Source organism: Passer montanus, unplaced genomic scaffold, assembly GCF_014805655.1.
Source record: "Passer montanus isolate IOZ18808 unplaced genomic scaffold, ASM1480565v1 scaffold105, whole genome shotgun sequence".
NCBI lineage: Eukaryota > Metazoa > Chordata > Aves > Passeriformes > Passeridae > Passer > Passer montanus.
Window position 1 is genome coordinate 262,264 of NW_024357059.1, and position 22,379 is coordinate 284,642.

The 22,379-nt window shown below is 37.6% G+C and overlaps 1 protein-coding gene across 3 annotated transcripts in view; it reads right to left on the reverse strand.

Annotated features, from left to right (window-relative positions):
• The window catches only part of PCSK5 (proprotein convertase subtilisin/kexin type 5), a 223,235-nt gene that overhangs the window by 174,840 nt on the left and 26,016 nt on the right, over positions 1-22,379 (reverse strand). For all 3 annotated transcript variants that reach the window (XM_039719288.1, XM_039719297.1, XM_039719307.1), the window contains exon 3: positions 584-697. In XM_039719288.1, the coding sequence (XP_039575222.1) occupies positions 584-697 (114 nt within the window). The remainder of the gene's footprint in view (positions 1-583; positions 698-22,379) is intronic.

A 22,379-nucleotide genomic window follows, 5' to 3' on the forward strand; every position in this document is an offset into this window, starting at 1 on the left:
GTGCGTTGGACTAGAAGGCCTTTAAAGCTCTCTTTCATCCCAAACTATTCTGTAATCCTAGGATTTTTCACCTGGAAAAAATTAGGATATTTTTTAAAACATCATGAGTACAAAGTTTCACTCCAGGCTTTAACCATGATTACCAGGACAAAAATGAAATTATTTTAAAAAATAGAACTTCTGTCAGACAGGAAATGAATGGTCAGTGCTGGTGGTTTTCTTCTTCTGTTTCAGGACAAAATACATTTATGTTGGGGACAGTGAATTAGGTATTAAATACAAATGGGTTCTCACATGTTGTGGCTAAGTTCCTTCCATTCTCATTGCTTATTTATCCTCAAGCAAGTAAGATATCTTGCAATAGGAAGAATTCATAAATGCATGCATCAATAAATGCTTCCTACTGCATGGCTCACGACAAATTCTTTGTAATACTTCTAAGGAGTTAACAGACTTTTATTAGCTACATAATAATCCCCAAATCTGCTTTTTCTGAACATAGCCTTCCTCCCCTTTTCACAATATTGAATCAGACACCTAAATATTAGCATGAAATGGAATTAATGACCCTACATGTACTTACCATGTACCACATGCTTGGCCACTTGGGATCATTGAAATAAGTGGATTGGGTACCACCAGGTTTATAATCCCTCTTTATCCTTCTTTTAACCACCTGCTGTTGTATCCACTCCACCTGCCAACCAGGAAAACATACGGAGAATGTTACGATTCTGTAGAGATTATCAAAAAATGTGCAAAAACTTGGGATTGCTCTCGTTACCACACTCCAAAGCATAATTTGTATTAAAGACTTCATTTTAACAGTAGAAATCGTGCAGATCATCTTGACATGCTGTTCACTAAGGAATACATTCAATTTAGCTAGCATTACAAATCTACACAAACAATTGCTTAAATACCCTGCTAGAAGGACTTCATTGAGTATTACCTTTTAAATACTATTATTTTGCCGATTTTTCTTTACCAGACTTACTCTTCTCTTGAATTTATAAAAACTCCTACACAAAAATCTAACAGCATATCACAATGAGGAATTAAGTGAATTTCTAAAAGGGTCAGTTTGTTTTTATATTTCTCTTCCAGAAAACAAAAACATAAAAAAATATATTTAAAAGTTCTGCTTTTAGACCAGTGTCTAAATCACCTTCACTACTTGGAGAAAATAAAACCCGCCAAAATTAAACTTCATTTTAAGTAAAGTGCCAAGATTTTCTCAGAGAGGCACTCTGGAATTTTAGTTTACACTAAGCAATCCCCTGTGAGAAAAAGCTGGATACTGAGCAACAGCTGTAATTGAAGCAAACTAAAAAATGAGCTTGAAACAGGAAAAGAAATATAAGGATTAAAAATCTAATTCTGAAAGTTATTTTTGTCTGACACCTCTTCAAAGATTCACGTCACATCCAAAGAAAGGTGACACCAAAAGTGACATCAACCTTAGATCAGAGGGGACTCTGCAGCTATTTCTGTATTAGCTATTCTAAAAGGGGGCTAGTTTCAATAGATGTAAATAATATGAACTAACCACAGAAAAAGCCTATGGGATATCCACACACATCTAGCAGCTTATACATTTCTGCTGAATTATTTCAAGGGATATAACTACAAAAATTAATTCACATCTCAGTCATCTTCTTCTAGCAGCCAACTCTGCACCTTTTATTTGTGCTGTTTGAGTATCTGTGTAAGCACACAAACATACAAATGTATCAAAGAAGTTACTTTCAGCTCACATATTTGTTTGTCACTGGTCAGAGACAGTATTAATATTTTCCTTTAGCAAGTTAATCTCTCTACTGTGCATTCACAACACAACTTCAAATACTTAGGTAGACATACCATAGCACACTGGCCTCTACTTCTTGGTCAGAAAAAAATGGATAAAGACATCTCTAAATTTGCCCAGAGAGGATTCTTACAACAGTCCTTGCAGAGGCTGGATGGTTTTCATGGTTTTCTTCCTAAAGAAGAAATTAACTTTTCTCCTTCCCAAGAACTGACTTCAGGACCAAAAGTATTCTCCTAGAGGCTAATTATGCAGTCTAAGAACACAGACTATTGGGTAGAGCTGACGCTGAAACTCATTCTCCTGTTAAATCTTCTAGGAACAATCGTTAGTTGCTTTCTGGTTCTATAAGAATGAGAAATTTGAAAGTGTTTATCTCTTGCTTATTGTTCCCTCTTCCAGTACCATCTGGCCCCATGACATGACAAGAGCTAACTGCTCCCTTCAGATCTGACTGGATCCAGGTGTCCCCTGCAACAGGTGACAGCTAATCTGTCTCAGGTTGTTTGATGTAACAAAGTCTGGAGGCCTGTAGGACACACATGCCTGAGCAAAGGCCAAAGAAAGTTAAATCAAGAATTTGGTAGGCACTAAGCCTAATGGCTGCTTTAATCTGGGATCAACAAGCTTCTTTACTAGCTCTGTCCTCCGTGAAAAAGACTGATTTTTAACTGAATAATGAACCCTGTTCTCCTGACTTTTGCTGCTACTATATGCTTTATTTTCCAGACCCTTACAACAGAAGCTTGTTATTCTTCAAAGCATCTCTTTTTTCAGGTAGCCCATGCCTCCCAACACATCACAAACCAAGAGACTGGCATCCTATGTACTGTTTAGTCTCTGACTCCCCACCTGTCTGGACTGCCACAGACAATGAGCCTCACTTCTTCTATTACTACTATTTAGCAGTCATTAACAAAAAAGCTTTAACAGGTCTGAAAAAGCAACCATGGCTTTCAGAGCTTATACAGATCCATTTTCCAAGTCTTATTATGAGATTAGGGTCTCAGTGCAGAAACATGTTCAGCTGACTGAGAGGTCTAAAGCTTCTATGCTGCAAGAATATTTACTGTTATCTTGACTCGTCCTTTGCTGAAGGGATTAACCACACGAGTATGTTAACCATGCTAAGAAAGTTATAAGTCAACAAATTTCAACGCTTCACAGGCCAAAACCACACAGCGCACACCATGCCACGCTTGGTAACTCCTATCTTGAGTCTAAAGGGAGGAATTAAACCTACCACCAAGAGAATTAAAGGATCTGATAGTGTTTCAGAACAGTCCACAAAGACAAACCAATGAGACAGACTGAGCCGAAGGGGATTAAACCTTCTGCCACTGCTACCTCTAGTTTAGATGCATGAACATTAATGAAAGAACTCACCAACCCTACTATTGCCCAGAGGAGCCATAAATCAGAGACCTAGGGCATCTAATTTGGCATTAGGGATTCCCATATGTCAAGGCTTCTATAGGAATTACAAGGAGCGTCTGTGAGGAGTTTTGGAGAAACACCCTTCCTTTTTAATGGAGCCAAAGAAGTAAACATATTCCTGGGGCCTGCACAGCAAACAAGTTTAAGAAGAAATTCAGCAACCTAATACCATTTCTATATGGATAAAATGAAAGGAGTTTTCCTGACTAGACAAATTCTTAGCCAAACCCTCTACTCATTCACTGCGACATGTTGTCTCCATTGATTGCTGCCTATTCAGCGACAAATATTTGCTGATCAATAAAAATATTTAAATATAAAGGCAGCATAGTACTGGTGGAGACTGGTGCATTGCTGCCTTAAAAAAGCCCAAATAATTTCTTTTCATTATTTCCTTTATTTCAGACAATATTATGGAGAATAGTAGCACCTATTTAGTCCAAGCAATCATAAATACTGCATCACTGCACACTTCCAGTTTATATATACCTATATAAACTGGAATTCTAATCATTTGACACATAAAGAATTTTCAGTATATGTATATGCATGTGTTTGTACAAGACTTTGTATCAACTGAGTTAATCTAAAAGCCTGCAGTATAGTAGGTGGTCATATTTTAGTGAGATACAAGTAAACTTTTTTTGTATCTTATCTACCACCTTTTAACAAAAGACTGTCTGTTGTAGGGCATGCCCCTATTACCTGCTGGATGTTGCCCATAGCTCCCATTTTCTCAGCTCCCAGCAAAATTAGGGAAAATGTCTGAAACAGTAATTTTGCAGAGGGGCTGTGCACTTGAATGATTACACTCAAACCGAGTAAAAGAAACATAACTTGTCTTCCCACAAGACTTAAAGATAATTTTATGTATGCATAGAAGTACTCTAAGTACTTCTAAGTACTTTAAGTAAAATAGCTGTTTAATTTCATACAAATAAATATGTGGGCAAACAACACATTTGTCTAAATATGCATATGGGAAGATAGTGCACGTAGTTCTTTAATGATGGAATGCAAGTGTCTAGATGGAATAGACTAGACTCATACAGAATATTTCAGTTGTAATGGAGATACAGTGATCATCTAGTCCAACTGCCTGATCAATTCAGGGATGAACAAAAGTTAAAGCACAGTATTGAGGGCCTTGTCCAAATGTGTCTTTAACACTGACAGGCCTGGGGCATCAAGCACGTCCCTAGGAAGACTGATTTCTTTGACCAACCTTTTGGTATAAAAATGGTTCCTGAAGTCCATTGTGAACTTCCCCTTATGCAGCTCTGAACTATTTCCACATGGGCTGTCACTGGATACCAAGAAGAAGAGATCAGCATCTCCCTCTCTCCATCCCCTCCTCAGAAATCTCCACAGGGCAATGAGGTTGCTTCTCAGTCTCCTTTAGTCTCCTTTTCTTCAAACTAGACAAACCTGGTGTAAAACATTAGGACTCATTCTATACAGTACAGGTAACCACATCAGTGAAAGGGGGAAGTCAAACTAACCACTCTCAGTCAGTGACTACGCACTGCCTATGAGGGAGACAGTGCAGGATACTAGACAGAGTAACCTGAAACATCCTGACATGCCTGATCAGAGTCCTACTTATAGCTTTGCCTGCATAGTGTTTAGCAAATCCCCTACATTGAGCTCTATTGATGAATTGTTTTTATTCTCAGGTTATACTGATACAACCTTTTAGAACTTAATTTAAACATCACCGGAAGACAATATACTCATCTGACAAATCAATGCATACAATTTTGTTTACAGAAACTATCACTGCTACTTAAATGAAATAGTTTACTCTACTTTGTAAAATCACTAGGTTATATTAATGAAAAAAAGGTGAAGACTCGTAAATTATATTATTATTGTAACACATATTACCTTTGAGTATTTTATGGGTATTCAGCCACAAATTACTGTAGAATGCCCAGCATATTTTGGATTTGATTCTGCATGAAAGGAGCTCATTTGTATAAAAATAATTTCTGGATTAATTAATTGTACAGATTCTTGTTTCTTGCCAAAAGGTGAGGCTATGCAAACAATGAAGTTAATTTTAACATTTTCATGAAGTCACACTTACTAAGAGGTAACAAAAGACATTTTCCCATTGACCTCAGCCTCAAAGTTCCATTTCCTAGGTGTCTAAAGTTAGATAAAAAGCCAAGCCAGACTGGAGATCAAACTATTTTTAAAAACCACCCTTTTCAGTCTCCTCAATTCAGGACTTGCAGCATTGTTTTGTGATCCAGTTCTTCTTCACAGACCTGCATGGAATACTGCTATGGCAATAAAACTGTCTGAGCTAATTCAAGCACTCTTTTTCTCTCTTTAAGTGACAGAATTTGAAATGAAATGTTATCTCTTGATGAAATGAATCAAAACTACTTTCTACCATTTTTAGCCTCATTGATTCGATAGAGTTCTTGGGAAAAAAAACCCCATGTAGGTATGCTGCAGTTAAGATCTCCCTCACCCAGAGTTATAAACTGTGAAAATAACAAGTTTGATAAATGGAAAAAAACTTACATGCTGGGAAAAAATCCCACCAATTTATCAAAGCAGCATGATTTTTAACATACAAACTTTGTTATGAAAGATAATTTTTTCAAATATACCATGACAGAGTCCGCTTGAATAAATATTTCAAAATTATTAAAAATGTGTCAACTCCAATATGTGAAAATGCCATTACTACACAGTAGAAGTTACAGGCAAACTGAAGGTGTAATCCTTTCCATTTTAAAGAAAAACATCCTTGGGGTGAAGAAGATTTTCTAATTCTGAAGTAAGTTATAAATTTCATACAGAATCTTTGACTTTTATGACAAAATTCAATGTGAAGGTGTGAATCTGGAGTCTGTGAAAAAGAGATCCTTCAAGTGCCACTCCTAATTGAAACTGTAACTGTAACCCTTGTACTGCCTCCTTCGCCTCCATCTGTCCTACATCTGTAAGAAGAAACTGCAAATTCCTCCTCAGATAACAAGAGAGGAAGGTACCACAAGAACACTACAGATTAAAGAGAAAAAGAGAGAGAAAACCCACACAGAGTGTGGAAGTTAATGCCCAGTAAACAGATCAGCACAGGGGGCCACCTCATCCCATAGAAAACAGGCACTGAACAGCAATGCAGCACTATTACTTGGAGTTTATCTGCCAGACAGATTGCTCTAGGCAAGCACCTTCCCTCCCAGTTAGAATGTCTCATGCTGCATTTGCTACACTTCATTCTTTACTTGCCTAAACACCCTCAACACTTGTACATGTGAGTTCTGAAAGACCCTGCTACAAAAGGACCAAAGTGAGGATAGCACACTCTGAGACAAAATAGGAGACTGTGCTGTCCCAGAAAAGGCCACAGGAAAAAAATTGCTCCAACAGTTCCTGTCCAGAGGGACATTGACAGACTTGTGAGGTAAGCAAGACCAAGTGTGAGGTCCTGCACCTGGGTCAGGGTAATCCTAAACCTCAATACAGATTTAATGAGTGGATTGAGAGCAGCTCTGAATATGGGTGGATGAAAAACTGGACATGCAACTCACATGCACATCCCAAAAAGCCAGCTGTATGCTAGGCTATATCAAAAGATACTTCTCCTCTACTTTACTCTCTGGAGGGCTGCATCCACTTCTGGGGTCCCCAGCATAAGACAGGCAGAGGAAGGCCACAAAGATGGTCAGATGGCTGGACAACCTCTGCTATGAGGAAGACCTGAGACAGCTGGGATTGTTTAGCCTAGGAAAGGTGTTTGGGGAGATCTTATAGCAACCTTCCTATTCCTGAAGGGGACCTATGGGAAGGATGGGGAAGGTCTCATTATCAGGGAGTCAGTCTAGTGATAGGATGTGGGGTAATGGTTTAAACAGGAAGAGAGTAGATTTAGGTGGGATATTAGATAAGGTGAATGTTCTTTACTCTGAGGGTGGTGAGGCACTGCACTGTTTGCCCAGAGAAGTTGTGGATGTCCCCATCTGGAGAAGTGTTCAAGGCCACATTGGATTGGGCTCTGAGCAGCCTGGTCAAGTGGAAGGTGTCCCTGCCTATGTCAGGAGAGTTGGAATGAGATGATCTTTAATGTCCTTTCCAACCCAAATGATTCTATGATTCTATGTTTCTAACAAAACAAGTAAGCATCTTAGTTGTCCTGTCATTAATTAAGTCCTGTGCTACTAGTTCTACTTAAGTGTATCATTTGACAACACTCTGTTTTTGCACTTCACCTTGTAATGAAACCAAAAGGTCAATGATTTAGGGTAAAGTGAGGAGGACATGCTAATATCCCAGGCCTATACCTAGGTTACTGAACAAGAGATCCAAGCCATTACTCAGGAGTGCAGGAAAGATGATCAACACTATTCACATACCTCTTGCTAATTATGTGCAGTCACAAAAGTGAGACCCCAAAAAATTTGACTTCTCATCTTAACAGGAATTTTATGTCATTTTTTGGATCATAATTAAAACCCCAGCTATTTTCTTAGCCTATTATTCTTTGAATAACAATAGCAACTGCCTCTTTTCACCATAAAAATAGATGAAGATAATTGGTAAAGTAGATGTTGACCATGGAAAGACCATGGAAGATTACTGCAGATACCATTTCACAGAGGTAGGGGTCTAAAGTTAGATAAAAAGTTATTGACTCCAGCAGTGCTATGTAATGCATTCTTGCTGATAAATAAAGTGTTTCTTCAGCGAGGGTCAATGACAATCCACAATCAAAGCAGTTGTCAAAATTATGTTACAGATTCTGAAAAAAACCAAGATGAAACAAGAAACATATGTTAATACATGCTGAGCAGAAACCAAACAAGCAGAGGAGAAAAGACAGCAGATAATCCTTGATATTACCACTTGACCCCATAGAAATACATCTTGCACAACAGCAGGCCAAGCTACTGCAGTGTCTCCCATGAACCGAAGCTGAAATTCAATGTACATTTTTCCACCTCATAGCCACAGAAAAGCCAGTCAGTCCTGGTATGACTTAAGTGGTTTCTATCTGCTTTGCTATGTATTTGTGATCAATTGTAGCAGCATAGCCACAGTTCCACATTCATGAGGTACAAGAATCCACAGTATGGATATTAATGGGACTGAAGGGTCCTCTGCCTTTCCCTTGTTGTGTTTCCACCCCTACAGCTATATGCTCTTCACATAAATCATACACATCAGCCTAAAACGATGCAGAAAAAAGTCTTCTTCCCTTATGAACAGCACCATAAAGGACTAAATTGTGAAGAGAAAAGGGAACAACCTGGCTAGTGATGAAGGAAGACAGGTTCTGTACCAAGGCAGTTCAATAGCAGCCAGAGCTTCTGGGAAGGGCAAAAGCATCACAGTGAAATTCTAGAGAAGTTCAGCATATCTGTTGCTGGCCAGGATCTCTGTACGACTGGAAAACCAGGGAACAATCCAAGGCAAAAGGACCCACATTTTCTCTCCTTGGAGAAATCTTGACAGGTTTTCTACTCGCAGACATAGCTGTAGTAACTGATGATGAATGTGGCTACAGCAACTGCCCAACCTCCCCCCTTCTAGTGTATTGTACCACAGCTGACCATAAAGCAGCTCAAAATCACCCAGCAGCTTTGTGGGAGAGTGGAGAACAAATTTTAGGGAGCTTGGGCTCCTGGGCAGTGGCTTCCAGCAGCACCAGCCCCAGATGTCATAAGCAAAGAACAAGCCTCTAAAGCAGCTGGAGATTTTTCCCTTCCTCAGATATGAAGTGGCCTAACCAGCTTAGATGTTCTGGTTTTATTTCTAAAATAACTCAGCCTTGGAATAGTGAAGAAAAATCTTTGCAGCATGAGCTTAAAAGCAACCCCTATGTTTATACAAGGTAGTTTTTATTTTTTTTGCCACAGATCATATACCTCACCTTGGAACAAATCAAGACCTACACATTCATGATTTTTAACACAATTTTAATAGGCCTCTACTTGACAGGTCTGCTTGGCACAGTACCTAAAGCTCTGCTTACCCCATTGAATACAATGTTAGTATCTAGAACTACCTAGTCTTAAGACAATGTAATCACCTTTTCATCATTTCAATACAGTGGGAGGATTAGTATTAATATCACTCCAAATGTAAACTTTCGTGTCACAACTCCCTGAAACTTCATATTTTTAATAAATCAAAAGGCTGATCCAGTGCCCACTAGAGGATAAAACTTTGAGCCCTCTAAACTTCATTAGCTTTGGAATCTAACATCTGGCATCCTAGGCAGCTGAATTATCTTGGATTTCATGTCTGTATTATTGTAGCAATTATTCTATATATTAAAAAAACCTGTAGAAATTTCTGATGTGATATTTTTCTTTCCTTAGGTTAGTCCTTCAACTCATGTCATAAATCATTTAAGTCCTTCAGACATCTGCGTGTGCTACTTTAAGGTGGCCTTAACTCATTTTGTGACATCTTAAGAAGACAAATCTCTACCAAAGGGTTACATTCAAATGTCAAAAATACCGGTGTAATTCCAAAAGTGTTGATTCAGTCAAGAGCTTCCCATGGTTTCAACAGCCATTTAGAAAATCTACTGAGAATTAGTAAGACAGTAAAAGTATTCCATAATTAAGTGATATGTAACATCCATCAGTGGTATACTGGACTTACCAAAGTAAATACATCTCCTGAGTAGACTATTCATTGACCAAAACCCCCTTAATAAAATGTAAGGAAGTATCACAAATAACTCAGCCTATTTCCAGCACTTACACTTAATGTTGTTTTGTCAACAAGTAAATTTTTCACGTAAGTCTAACATGGAAAAATTCAGTCACAGAACATATACTATATCAAATTAAGCAGTTTTCTCATCAGAGTACTTTAAACCACAGGAAAACTTTATCCCACTTGGGTGCCTGTCTTGCTATTTTCTATCCTTAATCATAGGAAAAAGATAAAGTATTTTTTCCAAACTGACCCTGTTTATAGCATATACTTAGAAGTACTATTTAAAATTCAGAATTGAGCCAAAATGCTTACGCTGAGCTTCAGAGTTGTGTTGAGTTTTACACTTTATGGAAGTATCAGAGTCATATTTTACAGCACCCCATTTCCCTAGTTCCTTGGAATTTCAGATGCCTTTGTAGTATAACTGGATTATTGCTCTTACTTAGAATCATCATGTTGGAAGAGACTCTTGAAATAATCAAGTCCAACCATCAATCCAGCACTACCACTGTGTTCAACATTAAATCATGTCCTTTAGTGCCATATCCAGAGGGGCTATGAACATCTCCAGGGATAGTGACTCCACTTCTCTGGGCCGTCTCCTCCAATGCTTTACAAACTTTTCCATATTTTCTTTTTTTTAAAATATGTAATCAAAACCTCCCTTTGCACAACTTGAGACCATTTCCTCTCATCCTGTTATTTGTTACCTGGGAGAAAAGCCCAACCCTCAGTTTCCTCCTTTCATGCAGTGATATGGAACAGTAAGATCTTTAGTCTGCTTTTCTGCCAGCTATACAACCCCAGCTCCCTCAGCTGCTCCTCATATGACCTACTCTCTAGAGCCTTAGCTGGCTTCATTGCCCATCTCAGGACTTGCTCCAACACCTCAGTTTCTCTACAAAAGTGAAGGACCCAGAACTGAACACAAAATTTGGGTCTGGCCTCACCAGTTACTTCTCTGGCCTTGCTGGCCACACTGTTCTTGATATAAACCAAGGATGCCACTGGCCTTCTTGGCCACTGCTGATTTATGTTCAGCCACTGTCAAACAGCAACCCCAGATCCCTTCCCACCAGGCAGCTTTCCAACCACTCTTCCCCCAGCCTGTGGTGCTGCATTGTGTTATTGTGACCCAAGGGCTGGACCCAGAACTTCAATGTATTGAATCTCATACAGTTGGCCTCAACCTATTGATTGATTCAGCTGTCCAGATCCCTCTGCAGAATCCTCAACCCTCCAGCCAACTTGGTGTCATCTGTGAACTTGCTGAGGGTGTACTTGATCCCTTCATCACTCAGGTTGTCGACAAAGATTCTAAACAGGACTGATCACAACACTGGGTGTTCAGGAACACTACTGTTTCATGGCCACCGTGTTTGTCTCTGATCTACCACTTCAGGGCAATGGAGGGCAATTGCTAGCAGCTACCTTTGGAACAAGCTGACTTTTTCTGTCCTCAAACTCATTCTTACAGTTGTCAGAACCTCACTGATATTAGAAGATTGATTACTACCCCTCTTAAACATCATTATCAAAAAGACCATCACTATTCAAAATTAACTGCCAAAAACTACCAGTGAGAGACACTTGCAGCCAGCCTAGTTGCAGTCCAACTCTCAGGCAAATGTAAAAGGACTGAAGTTTCTTTTTCTAAAGTCACAAGGTGACTGTGCGCACCTCACAAAATGTCGACAGCACTTCCAATGAGGCCATATCTCTCAATTTTTGCATATCAGATAACATAAAGGCTGAAGTAATGCTTGATTAACAAAAACTGGCTGATTACTTTCATTTATTTTAAAACCCCAGATAAACAAGGATAACATGGCTGTTTTGCAACTTTAGGATGGTCCCTGTGCACATTCAGGCAATTGAAGACTGTCCACAACAGCCACTCTGTTATGGATTCCTAATTCACACAACACTTTCCATATTATAATTTTAGAGAAAGAAAATAAAGATTGTTATATCCATGGCTATGACTAATGGAATAAATTGCATATACTAGAGCTTTTTGGTCTCTGGTCACATGACTTACAGGGTTGCAATGTGGTGTCTACAGTCTTCACAAAATTTCTTCCACCTATGTTTATTTCATTTGATAGCTATCTCTATGGCTATTTCTACACTGTCTTCCATTAGGATAAAGGGACTTTAAATGATCTAATACAAATGTGATTTTTTTCATATGATTACAGTATAGAATACTCTCTGTACTAATAAAACAACTTTTTTTCTAACCAAGATAAACTTCAAATGTATAAACATGTATCTTCTGAAATACACAAACTTAAGTTTTCTTTGATAGAAACTCAGATGTGCTGCAGAAGATGTCTGCTCTCATGAGGGAAGACATTTTAGAAGCTTCAAAAACTGCAATGTTTTTCATAAATCTTCCTATTACTACTATTATTTTATTTCTAATCATTCATTCAGTTCCTTTACCTGCTGGCAGAAAGGGCTGAAATGCAAAACTGAACTTTAGTTCATAAACGAACATATATTAGTATCAGACAACAGCTTAAAAATCACCTGACTGCCTTTCCACTATTTGCCAGAATGATGTGAAAGTTGAAAGAGATGGTATCTCAGTCTCTCACAACGGAAACTATTATTGAAATACCTTCTCTTCAGATTACCTCTTCAAAGTGTAATTGGCCTCATAAAATGACAAGTTTACCAAACATCTGCACTGATCAGGGCTGCAACTATCTGCTAGTTTCCTTCATGTAAGGCAAGGGAAGTGTGTTAGTATAGCAAGGACCCAGGAAAGAAGCCCAAATATGATGAAGAGAAAAACAGATCCACAAGGGAGTGGTATTTGGATGTCTTCTTAGCTGACGAGAGGGAAGTTTTTGAGGTCACGGTGTCCAAACACATATGCAGGTTACCAAACTGCTCTACAATATTATTCTTTAAACTCACAAATAGTTACAGGAATGTGAAGTGTCTGAAAGTTGAAGTTAAATAACTGGCCATAAAGCAAAACCAGAACATTTTAAAAACTTCTGGATACTTTGTATCACTGGCAGATTTTTAAATTAAATTGGAAAACTTCTAAAACCTACACTCTGCGTCAAACAGAAATTAATTCTGATGCCATATGACATCTAATAAAAGAGGTTTGACTGGATGATCAAAATATTTACTTTTGATCTCACAGACTATGAGTCTCTGGGCATTTGTATTCTTGAGAACTAATTTTTCAGGAACAGACTGGAAGTCAAAAAAACTTTGGAATCCAGAAATTCTGGTTTCATTATAAAAAACTGTTATAACACAAAGTTGTTATATATAAAACAGAAAGTATAAATATAAATACAAAGGTCTGTGTGTATGTGTGTGTGTGCATATATGTATATACAAACACAAAGGTGTTAAAACAGCTACAGATGAAACATTGAATTGAGTATCAATTTAGTAAAGCTACTTTAAAAGAAAATTTTAATCTGCATCATTTACAAAAGTAAAGTTAAATCAATATTCTGGCCTTTAGAGATATGTATATAGAACTTCAGCACCAATGAGAGTGCCCGCACTCACTCTCTCTCTAAATAAATAAATTTTTTTAAAAGGGAAAAAAGAATGTCAAACAATAATGCAGGTTAAACACAGGTTACAAAAGTGATAGTCAACACAAATAGATATGACTGCTTTAAGTGGATTCTATGGATTTGGAATCGCTTGGATTCATACAATGTTCTGTGTGCCACCAAGAGAAATACAATTCCACAGAATAAAATACATAGCACTTGGTGTGCATTTTCCCCTTGCAGAAATTTTTATTTAACTGCCAGCCTTGTCCACATTTTGAGTCCGGAAGGAAGGAGCAAAGTTGTCTGATGAAGGCTGCACATATTCAAGCACAGCTATGAAGGGGACACAGCTGTCTGACACCTCCTCTGAACCATTAAAACTGGTGAGGATCTGCTAAGAATAAAGCAGATCAGCCAAGGATGATGAGTAGCTTTTCAGTGACACTGGCTTTTAAAATAATCCTAAAAGAAAGGATTATAAAAAGTTGGGTAGTGGGGAGATTCTTTTGCCTTTTTTTGGGGAGGATATCTTTCCAGCTCCCTTTTCCTGCCTTCAATAATCTGTCAATAATCCCATATATGACAAATCATCTATGTGTTTTATGATTTCTTGCTGTACACCATTTAGAATAGTTGGGTGACATAACAACCACTGGAATTAAGCATGATGGTCTTGCCTCTCAGAAGCTGGAAGACAGATGCAGAAAAATCTTGATCCATTATGTCAAGAGTACACATTGCTGCCAGAATATTTTCCAAGTGCAAAAGTGAAAGAAAAAAAACTTGAATTCATTTTTCTATGAATGTCCTGCAATACAGCCTGTATCATCAGCATCAGAGGAAGGTGGATCTCCTCTGGAAATGATGTGTAGAAGCTGTTCTGTTACATTTCTATACAGTCAGTTCCGAGATGTGCCTTTCCAAAATGCGTTTTCCTTCAATTTCTCCCTCTCTCTCTACTGATATTTTGGCATTTGGCCTTGAAGGATCAGCTGCTTCCAGAATGTTGCATCTTTCTACAGCTCAAAACTAGGATCTCTTCAGTTCCTCCTCATCTGACACTTTCTGACACACAGCAATTTTACAGCCCAGTAGCCAAACCACCAATTTGCTGTCTTTCTTAACACTCAATGCAAACTGACTTTAACAACAGCTTAAGCGCACTCAGCGAAACACAAGACCACTGCAGCTGTCAGAGCTCCTGTCTTCACTATCAAGCTCTTAGAATACCGATTAAAACTTGGAGGATTGACTCCCTTTGGTTTTTTAAAAAAACATTTAGTTGTCCTATCATTTTTCACCTATAAATGCACTTTCCTGCTAAAAAACATAGGAGCAGGTACTACTTTACTGGGACTGTAAAGAAACTCAAATATTAACACCTACTAGCATCTAAGGGCTAAGGATTGCAAATGTCTTTTCTTTACAACCCTCTGCTTTTACATGTTTATAACTGCTATGATGAAATCATCTTCTTAAAGCTTTAAATTTCCCACACATATATTTACCTAAAGTGTTTTTGCCATCATTAAGGCTAAGCAAAATCCTTTTAATGCTTCCTGAATTGTGTGAAGAATGTAACACCCTTTTCCTTTTTAAGTTCCAAATGGATTTTCCTTGTGTTTCTTGTTCACGTGTTTGTTTTCAAATTGCATTTGCACTTATAAAATAAGGCTGCACAACTCTGTGATCTGCCTTCACGCACATTATAGGCCCTTCCATTAGCGGTTTCACTTTGAGTGAGGATGAGCATTCCCAGCTTGCACAGGAAAGCAAACCAGACAAATGTGCCATTAAGCAAGAAAGCATTCTGACAGAGAAGTGCAAAGAAAATCTTATCCCAGAATAGAGAGACTTCAGAAAGCATCTAAACTGGAGCTGGAATGAGGTGACTTTTAAGGTCCCTTCCAACCAAACCAAGTGAACAACTCAATGATATCTAATTAAGTTAACTATTCTGCATGCTGCATATATCTTTTGCACTCTCAGCAAAAGCAGCCACAACCTCTACAAGTCCCTCTTCAAATCAGTTGCCAGCTGAAGACTCTCACAGTGTGCTGCACCATACTGGAGTATGTTATATGAGCATGCTGCTCAAATAACTTCTCCAAACTTTAACTCCATGACTGTGATGCTAACATGTCCTCTGATGAAGTAACGGATGGACAAAGTTTTTTTTCCTCCTTGTTTTTGTTATTTCATTGATGTACAGTCAACTATGCACTTATGGTATCCTGGACTGTTCTAACACTCATAAAATAGAAGGAATGAAAGAACTAAAACAAGTATTGATAACTAATTATCTGTATCTTAAGTACTTTTATTTTGTAAAATAAGATATCAAATCCTAAATGCAATTAGGTCTATTAACATATTTTTCTGTATTTATCCATTGCTGGGATTAGCACTGCAGCTCCAGCAGTCTCCAAGATAATTGTAATTATTATCATGTATGAACCCTACATTTAGTTCCTAAGATACATAAATATGTTTTTGTTGAGGTTCCTCTAGTGACAGTGAAGGACAACATAGTGACAGTGAAGGGAAAAGTACAAGACTTTTTTCCCCCTTTGCCCCAAAACCTAGAAATTCAAGAGATATGTTACCTTTAGAATCTTCATCTTACTATGTGAATGTAGCATTGCATAACACCAACTTTCAGAAATATTTGTTCCCTACATAGCAAAAGTATGCCCTGAAGGGAGTTTTCCCCCCACTTATTCCTAAAGAATATTTCCATATATTTTTTAAGATTCCTAAACAAGTTCCTGTAACAAGATCTAGGCTACAGTTGGAAATACTGTCACTGATCCTAACCTCTGCTCAACATGTTTGTTGGAAAAAATTTTAAAAGCAGAACACACTCTACAAAACAAAAGCCAAGGAGTCCTATTGCCACAAACCCCAAATTCACCAAGTGCAGTAAGGTCAAAGGACATGATTTCTCAAATGAAAAATCCCGCAGGGTTTGAACAGTTCTAAGCTAAAATCCAGCTACAAATTCAGCCAATGTTCTTAAATCTTTGAGACTCACCATGCTCAAGACATATGTTGGTCTGCAAAATTCAGAATAGACTATTTACATATTTTTTCTTCTCTTAATAGCATGAGTCCCTTTCAAAGGCTCAGACCATTGCATATATGTGAGGACTTTTGCTTTTGCCTCTCTAAAACCAGAAGGTTCCAAGTACATCAAAGAGACAATTGAAATCTGTGATATTTCCATTCTTGATCCAGAAAGTTTTAGTTATTTCTGTGAGAGATTGCTAAGTCCTTGCCTGCCACTTTAGAGTCAACATCTTTCTCATTGACCATGAAGTCTAGAGACCTTAACAGCAGCTCTACCACAAGCCCTAAAGACTGCTGAGTACTGGAATGGGATATCTGACAGCTGGTCCAACACTTCATTAGGAAGAAAAGCAACCTAAAATTTGGTGTTCATTTTCTGCACAAGGAACAGCATTCTGTCTGTCCAGGATACCAAACCAGAGTAAGAATGAACCTTGGGTGACTGTAATCTAAAAAGGAGAAGTCAATATCACATTAATATATCACATGAATATATATGGCCTTCCCTTTTTACTCTACTGGCCAAATCCATTGCTTCTGTAAGAGGAAGTATCTGTTCTTCAGTCAACACGTTTTGTCACATAATGTTAATTTCTCTTTATTTACAATAGGCAGAAACATTTAATGAGTTAATTGTAGCATTAATGAGACAGGTTTATTTCTGAAGAACAAAAGCTTTATTAATGTCTAATTAATAGCTGATTTGCTGTTTGCACTTAAAGAAACAAAAATAGTCATTGAAGCTTCCTAGTGGAATTACCTTTTGATGTTTCCTACTAGAAGCAGAAAATGGCCACTAGGAATTCAGTGTAATATAGTTTTAGAAAAGGAAAATATTAACTGATGGGAAATATAGAGGTCTTTATTAAAACATATTACTGTATTCAGTTACCTACATTTAGATTTCCCTTTCATCACGATTTCACATGATTTCATCATGATTTCATCAGTTGTTGGCATCTGCCTGAAAGGAGCTTTGTCCCCGCAATATATCTAATTTCAAGTATATTAAAAATAACTATTAGATTAGATTCCAGTTTTTCGCTTGCCAAGTCAGTTTACAGAACTCCTTGGCAATGACAATCTCATTGTTAACTTCTGGAAAAGAACTGCAGATTAGCTGAGGGTTTTAACTGGCTGACTTCCTAATTAATGCACAAATGAGGAATTAAGTCCTCCTCTCCCAGCCACTGGAAAAAGTGAAAACATTATTTTGCAGGATTATATTCTTTAACTATTTTCATATCATTATTTTCTTAAGATGGTAAAGAGATGAGGAAGGAACCTGATAAACCTCAGGATGGCAAGCAGAAGTGTCAGGATTTTGACCAGGGTTATTTTTGAGAAAGAAACAACACTCTGGTCAAACACTGGGTTTCTGTAATGTTGCAAAAACTTTATTAAAAAGGGTGGGACACTGAACATATTGGGTTGCTGCAGAACCCACCTGGAGTGCTTCATTCAACTCTGGGGTCCTCAATACAGGAAGGCTTGTTGTGAGTGAGTCCAGAGAAGGGCCACAAAATGGTTTGTGAGCTGAAGTACCTCTTATATTTGGAAAACCTCAGAGAGGTGAGGTTGTTTATTCTCAGGAAAAGAAGGCTCCAGGGAAGCCTTACTGAGGCTTTCAGTATGTGTAGGGGACAAATAAGATGGGGTCAAACTTTTTAGGAGGTCTTGTTGCTACAGGACAAGGAGAAACTTAGTCCAGGGTTTCACCACTCTTGTTGTAAAGAATTTCTTCCTTATTATCTAATCTGAATCAACCCTCTTTTTAAGCTGAAACAGGGTTGATTCAGATTAGATATAAGGAAGAAATTGTTTACAACAAGAGTGGTGAAACCCTGGACCAAGCTGTCTGGAGAGGATAGGTAGATGCCCCATCCCTTGAAACATTCAAGGTCAGGACAAACAGAGTGCTGAGCAACCTGATCTAGTTGAAGATGTCCCTGCTCATTGCAGGCAGGTTGGACTAGATGACTTTCAAAAAGTTTCTTCCAACTCGAACCATTATAGAATTCTGTGATAAGTGAAAAACCTGCTACAAAATGCAGCTACTTTATTCCTATACTCACTGGGATTTATCCCCGTTTTTATTCCAGGTCTAGGTGCATTCTGAACTGCTGAATAGTCATTACTGAGTGATGAATGAAAATAAGTGTGATGCAGTCTCATCACGCAAAACATATTCTTGACTCCTGCTGAAGCAACATGTATTTCCCAGGGATTTTAGCTGCTGATGAATATAGTTTAAACTAAAACTAACACAATATTCATCCCTATAAGTACGGGTTCAATTACCATAAAGAAAACAAAATACCAACCAACTCATACAAAATTTACAGCACAATGAACAGTTAGAATAACCATCAGGATCTACTAGAATTCTTATCAGTGAACAGCAAACTTCATATTTCAAAAAGTCCTGAAAAAAAAAATCCAATGTGTAGGACTATTCGCTCATTTGCTCATGTTTACATGAAACTAATTAATACTCCAGAAGCAGGTGGCATAAAGAGATACTGCTATTCCCTCTCATTCATTGTGATTCAGTTCATGCTTTAACTCACCCAGTAACAGGCTCCTTGAAAATAGCAAAATCTATTCTTGATTTTTACTAAGTTAAAGATATAAGGATTGCTCATGTAAAACTTTTTCAGGTAATTAATTACAGGGACCACAGTGGTAAATACTGGATTATTTAAGAACTAACTTAAACTTCCAGTCAAACTCTGAACATGAAAAGAGCATGACAGTTCCTGTTATTTTGCAACCAAGTAACATCTTACTGATTCTTGTCCCCTGTGTGTTTGTACATTTTATAGCTAAACATGCAGACATCAGTAACTTACCTGGTCCCACTGTTTAACTGTTGTATTATCCTGTATGTCTAACAAAAACTTTTTTGTTCACTAAGGTTTAACAACTGAATACCACCTTCCCCATAATAACATTCTCATCTGATTTCTCTAAGCTTTAAGTCCATGATGATGGCTTGAAAAGCCCCAGGTTATTCACAGCTACTACAATTGTGCTCCCCTTTGCGCTTTCATGAACACAACTGTCCTACCAGTAATAAGGACAGGCTTCTGGCATTACTTTTCTATCCTCTGAAAACAGCCCATATCATCTGGTGTCACCAAAGAAATGCTTGCCAGCATTTTACATGCTGATACCGTGAGTTCTATTTATTTTGATGTGGCAAAGATAAGACTTTCTCCTCTGTCATACTGCTACACTCTGTGTATGGTTAGATCTGCGTAAAATATAAGTGTCTGGAAGTAATGTATTCCCAGGCATTCTGATCCTGGAGTAGACTTGACAAAGGCATGACACTACTGCAAAATTGTGCTCAAGAAGAGTATCTTCCTTAAGTAAAGGTAACCTTACTTCTTATTTCGATAGGACTGTAAGTCTTTCTGTTTCTATCTTATGTAATCTTTATGTTTTTATGACCAATTAAACAGGATTCAAACCCCAAATAAACCTACCCAAAATTCATTAAAATTAGAAAAATATGAGATGCCATCTTAGTAGAAATTGATCAAGATGCACTATGCTCCAAAGTTGGCTGATGTCACACTTTACAGGAAAACAAATTATTAATTCCATGTCTTTTAGTGTCACTGTGGGCCAGATGTCTTTATCAGATCTCTGTTGTGATGGGGGATTCTGTGGACCTCATGAGAAAAACAGAACAAACTTTAGTACATCTATTTGAATATATTATCAATCTTTTATATGCCCTCTATTACCTTAAGAACAGTCACTTTCTAGGATTATTTATACTACTTATTCTGTGGGATATTTTTTACCATATGAATCACAGATTTGATTATCACAGCTCTTCACTAAAAACTCTTCATTTAATGTAATAGTTCAGAATAAAAAGATAGTTTTTCCAGTTGTGTTGTCCATTTAATTTACATGTACTATTGTCATGCACAGACACTTCAACTCTCACATTGCAATTGCAATCTCTTTACTAATCGAAAAGCTCCACCTGGTTTCCCTTATCATTTTTATTGATGAAAAGTCTTCAGACTGTGGTTTCAATCTTTGCAATGTTTCCCACTTTGTGACTCTTCATTTCACCACTGCAGCAAACCCAGAGGCATACCTCAGCTCTTTCTTCTCAGCCCTGGAAATGCTGTACTAGTCTGATTTCAGCAGATTGTCTACCATCAATACACTCAACTATTTAATATCTGAATTAGAGCTTCATGATACCTTTCAACTATGGACTCATTCTGTACATCTTCCCACTTCTTTTTTGCTCCTACTCCCATTGTTTCATGCATTGTGGTATCACCAAAACAACTTTGCAGAACAAACACTGAAGCTAAAAAAGCCCTTGATTCGTGGTGTGGTACTCTCATTGACCCCTGCCAAAGGCCAACCACAAACAGCATATCAGCTGGGGAGACCAGAAACCCCTGTTAATAGATTTCGTTCAGTTGGCTTTGACACCTCCTTTAAATCCACAGACTTCTTCGACTTCTGTGTTTTCCCATTAGGACATGCAAACCACCACATAACTATTCACTGGATGAGAAAGATGATGCAAATAAAGCTATGTTACAAATTTTCTCTATTACAATCTATGTTAAAGAAATTACAGCCTTTCTTGTGCATGTTTTCCTAAAACTGTTTAATCTTTTTCTTTGCTAAATAACAACATGTAGCACTGCTAGGTAAGGATGTGGATGACAATTGACAAAACTGTGTTAATACTGCATATCCTTTACCTTTTCATCTAAATACAGATGATATGAGGTTAATACAGGCTAATGCTGTGGGAGAGTGTCAAAATGTGCAATCCGCATGTCTTCAGTTTATCACAGAATCACGAAAGGCTGACAAATACCTCAAATATAATCAAATATAGCCTTTGATCAATCCCCATCTTGTCAACTAGGCCACAGCACTAAGTGCCACACCCAGTTATTATGTTCCCTGTTGCATCTATTCATATTGTTTATAACAGTGTCAAGAGGCCTTTCCAGAAGAAGAAAATCAAACAAAAGATTTTCAAAGCAATTCATTCATTTCAATCCACAATAACAAGATTTTCTATTAGTTCTGCATCTTTCATTGTGCATTCACACAATGAAGTCAAACACTATTCATGAAAATAATTCAGAAATTTCATCATTTCTTCCATTATATGCAGGCTATTTACATTAAAAAATTGCTACTCAATCAGAATTCCATCCTTAAAAATTTTGTAAAGGAGCAAATTAGTGATCCATGTTTGTGGCAACACAGAACAGATTAATTCCATGTACATGTAACAGGGAGAGCTTTTTCAGCATTAAGTGAATTACCGTTAAATTATTTGGAAAGCAAACAAACCTCAGTGTTTCTTTGTTCCCAAATACCCATGCTGACTAACTACAGCAAATATTGTCATTAGATACCATTCCACTCATAAATACAGTAGTGTGCAGTACTTTCAAATTCTCACAGAAATGCATTGTGTCTAATACAATATTAAACCTTTTGTTTTAAAAGAACTAGCTTATATAGAATAATTAAATTGCCAGTCTGCTTTAATAATCATTAAATGTTATACACACTGAAGACAATGTGGTCTTTATGCTACAAATACATATCCATTTATTGACATGTCTGCAGCCACCCAGGCTCAGTGAAGCAGTCAAAAAGTGAATCATACAAACACTTCTTGCCAGAGCTAGGTATTAGAACACCAGCTTCTCTTTGGGTACAGAATCATAAACAGCATTGGGTACCTTGTACAACCCTCACTAGAGCTTCTCAATATTGAAGTGATACATAACAGTTCTGAAATTTAGAAATTCTCTACCAAAAGC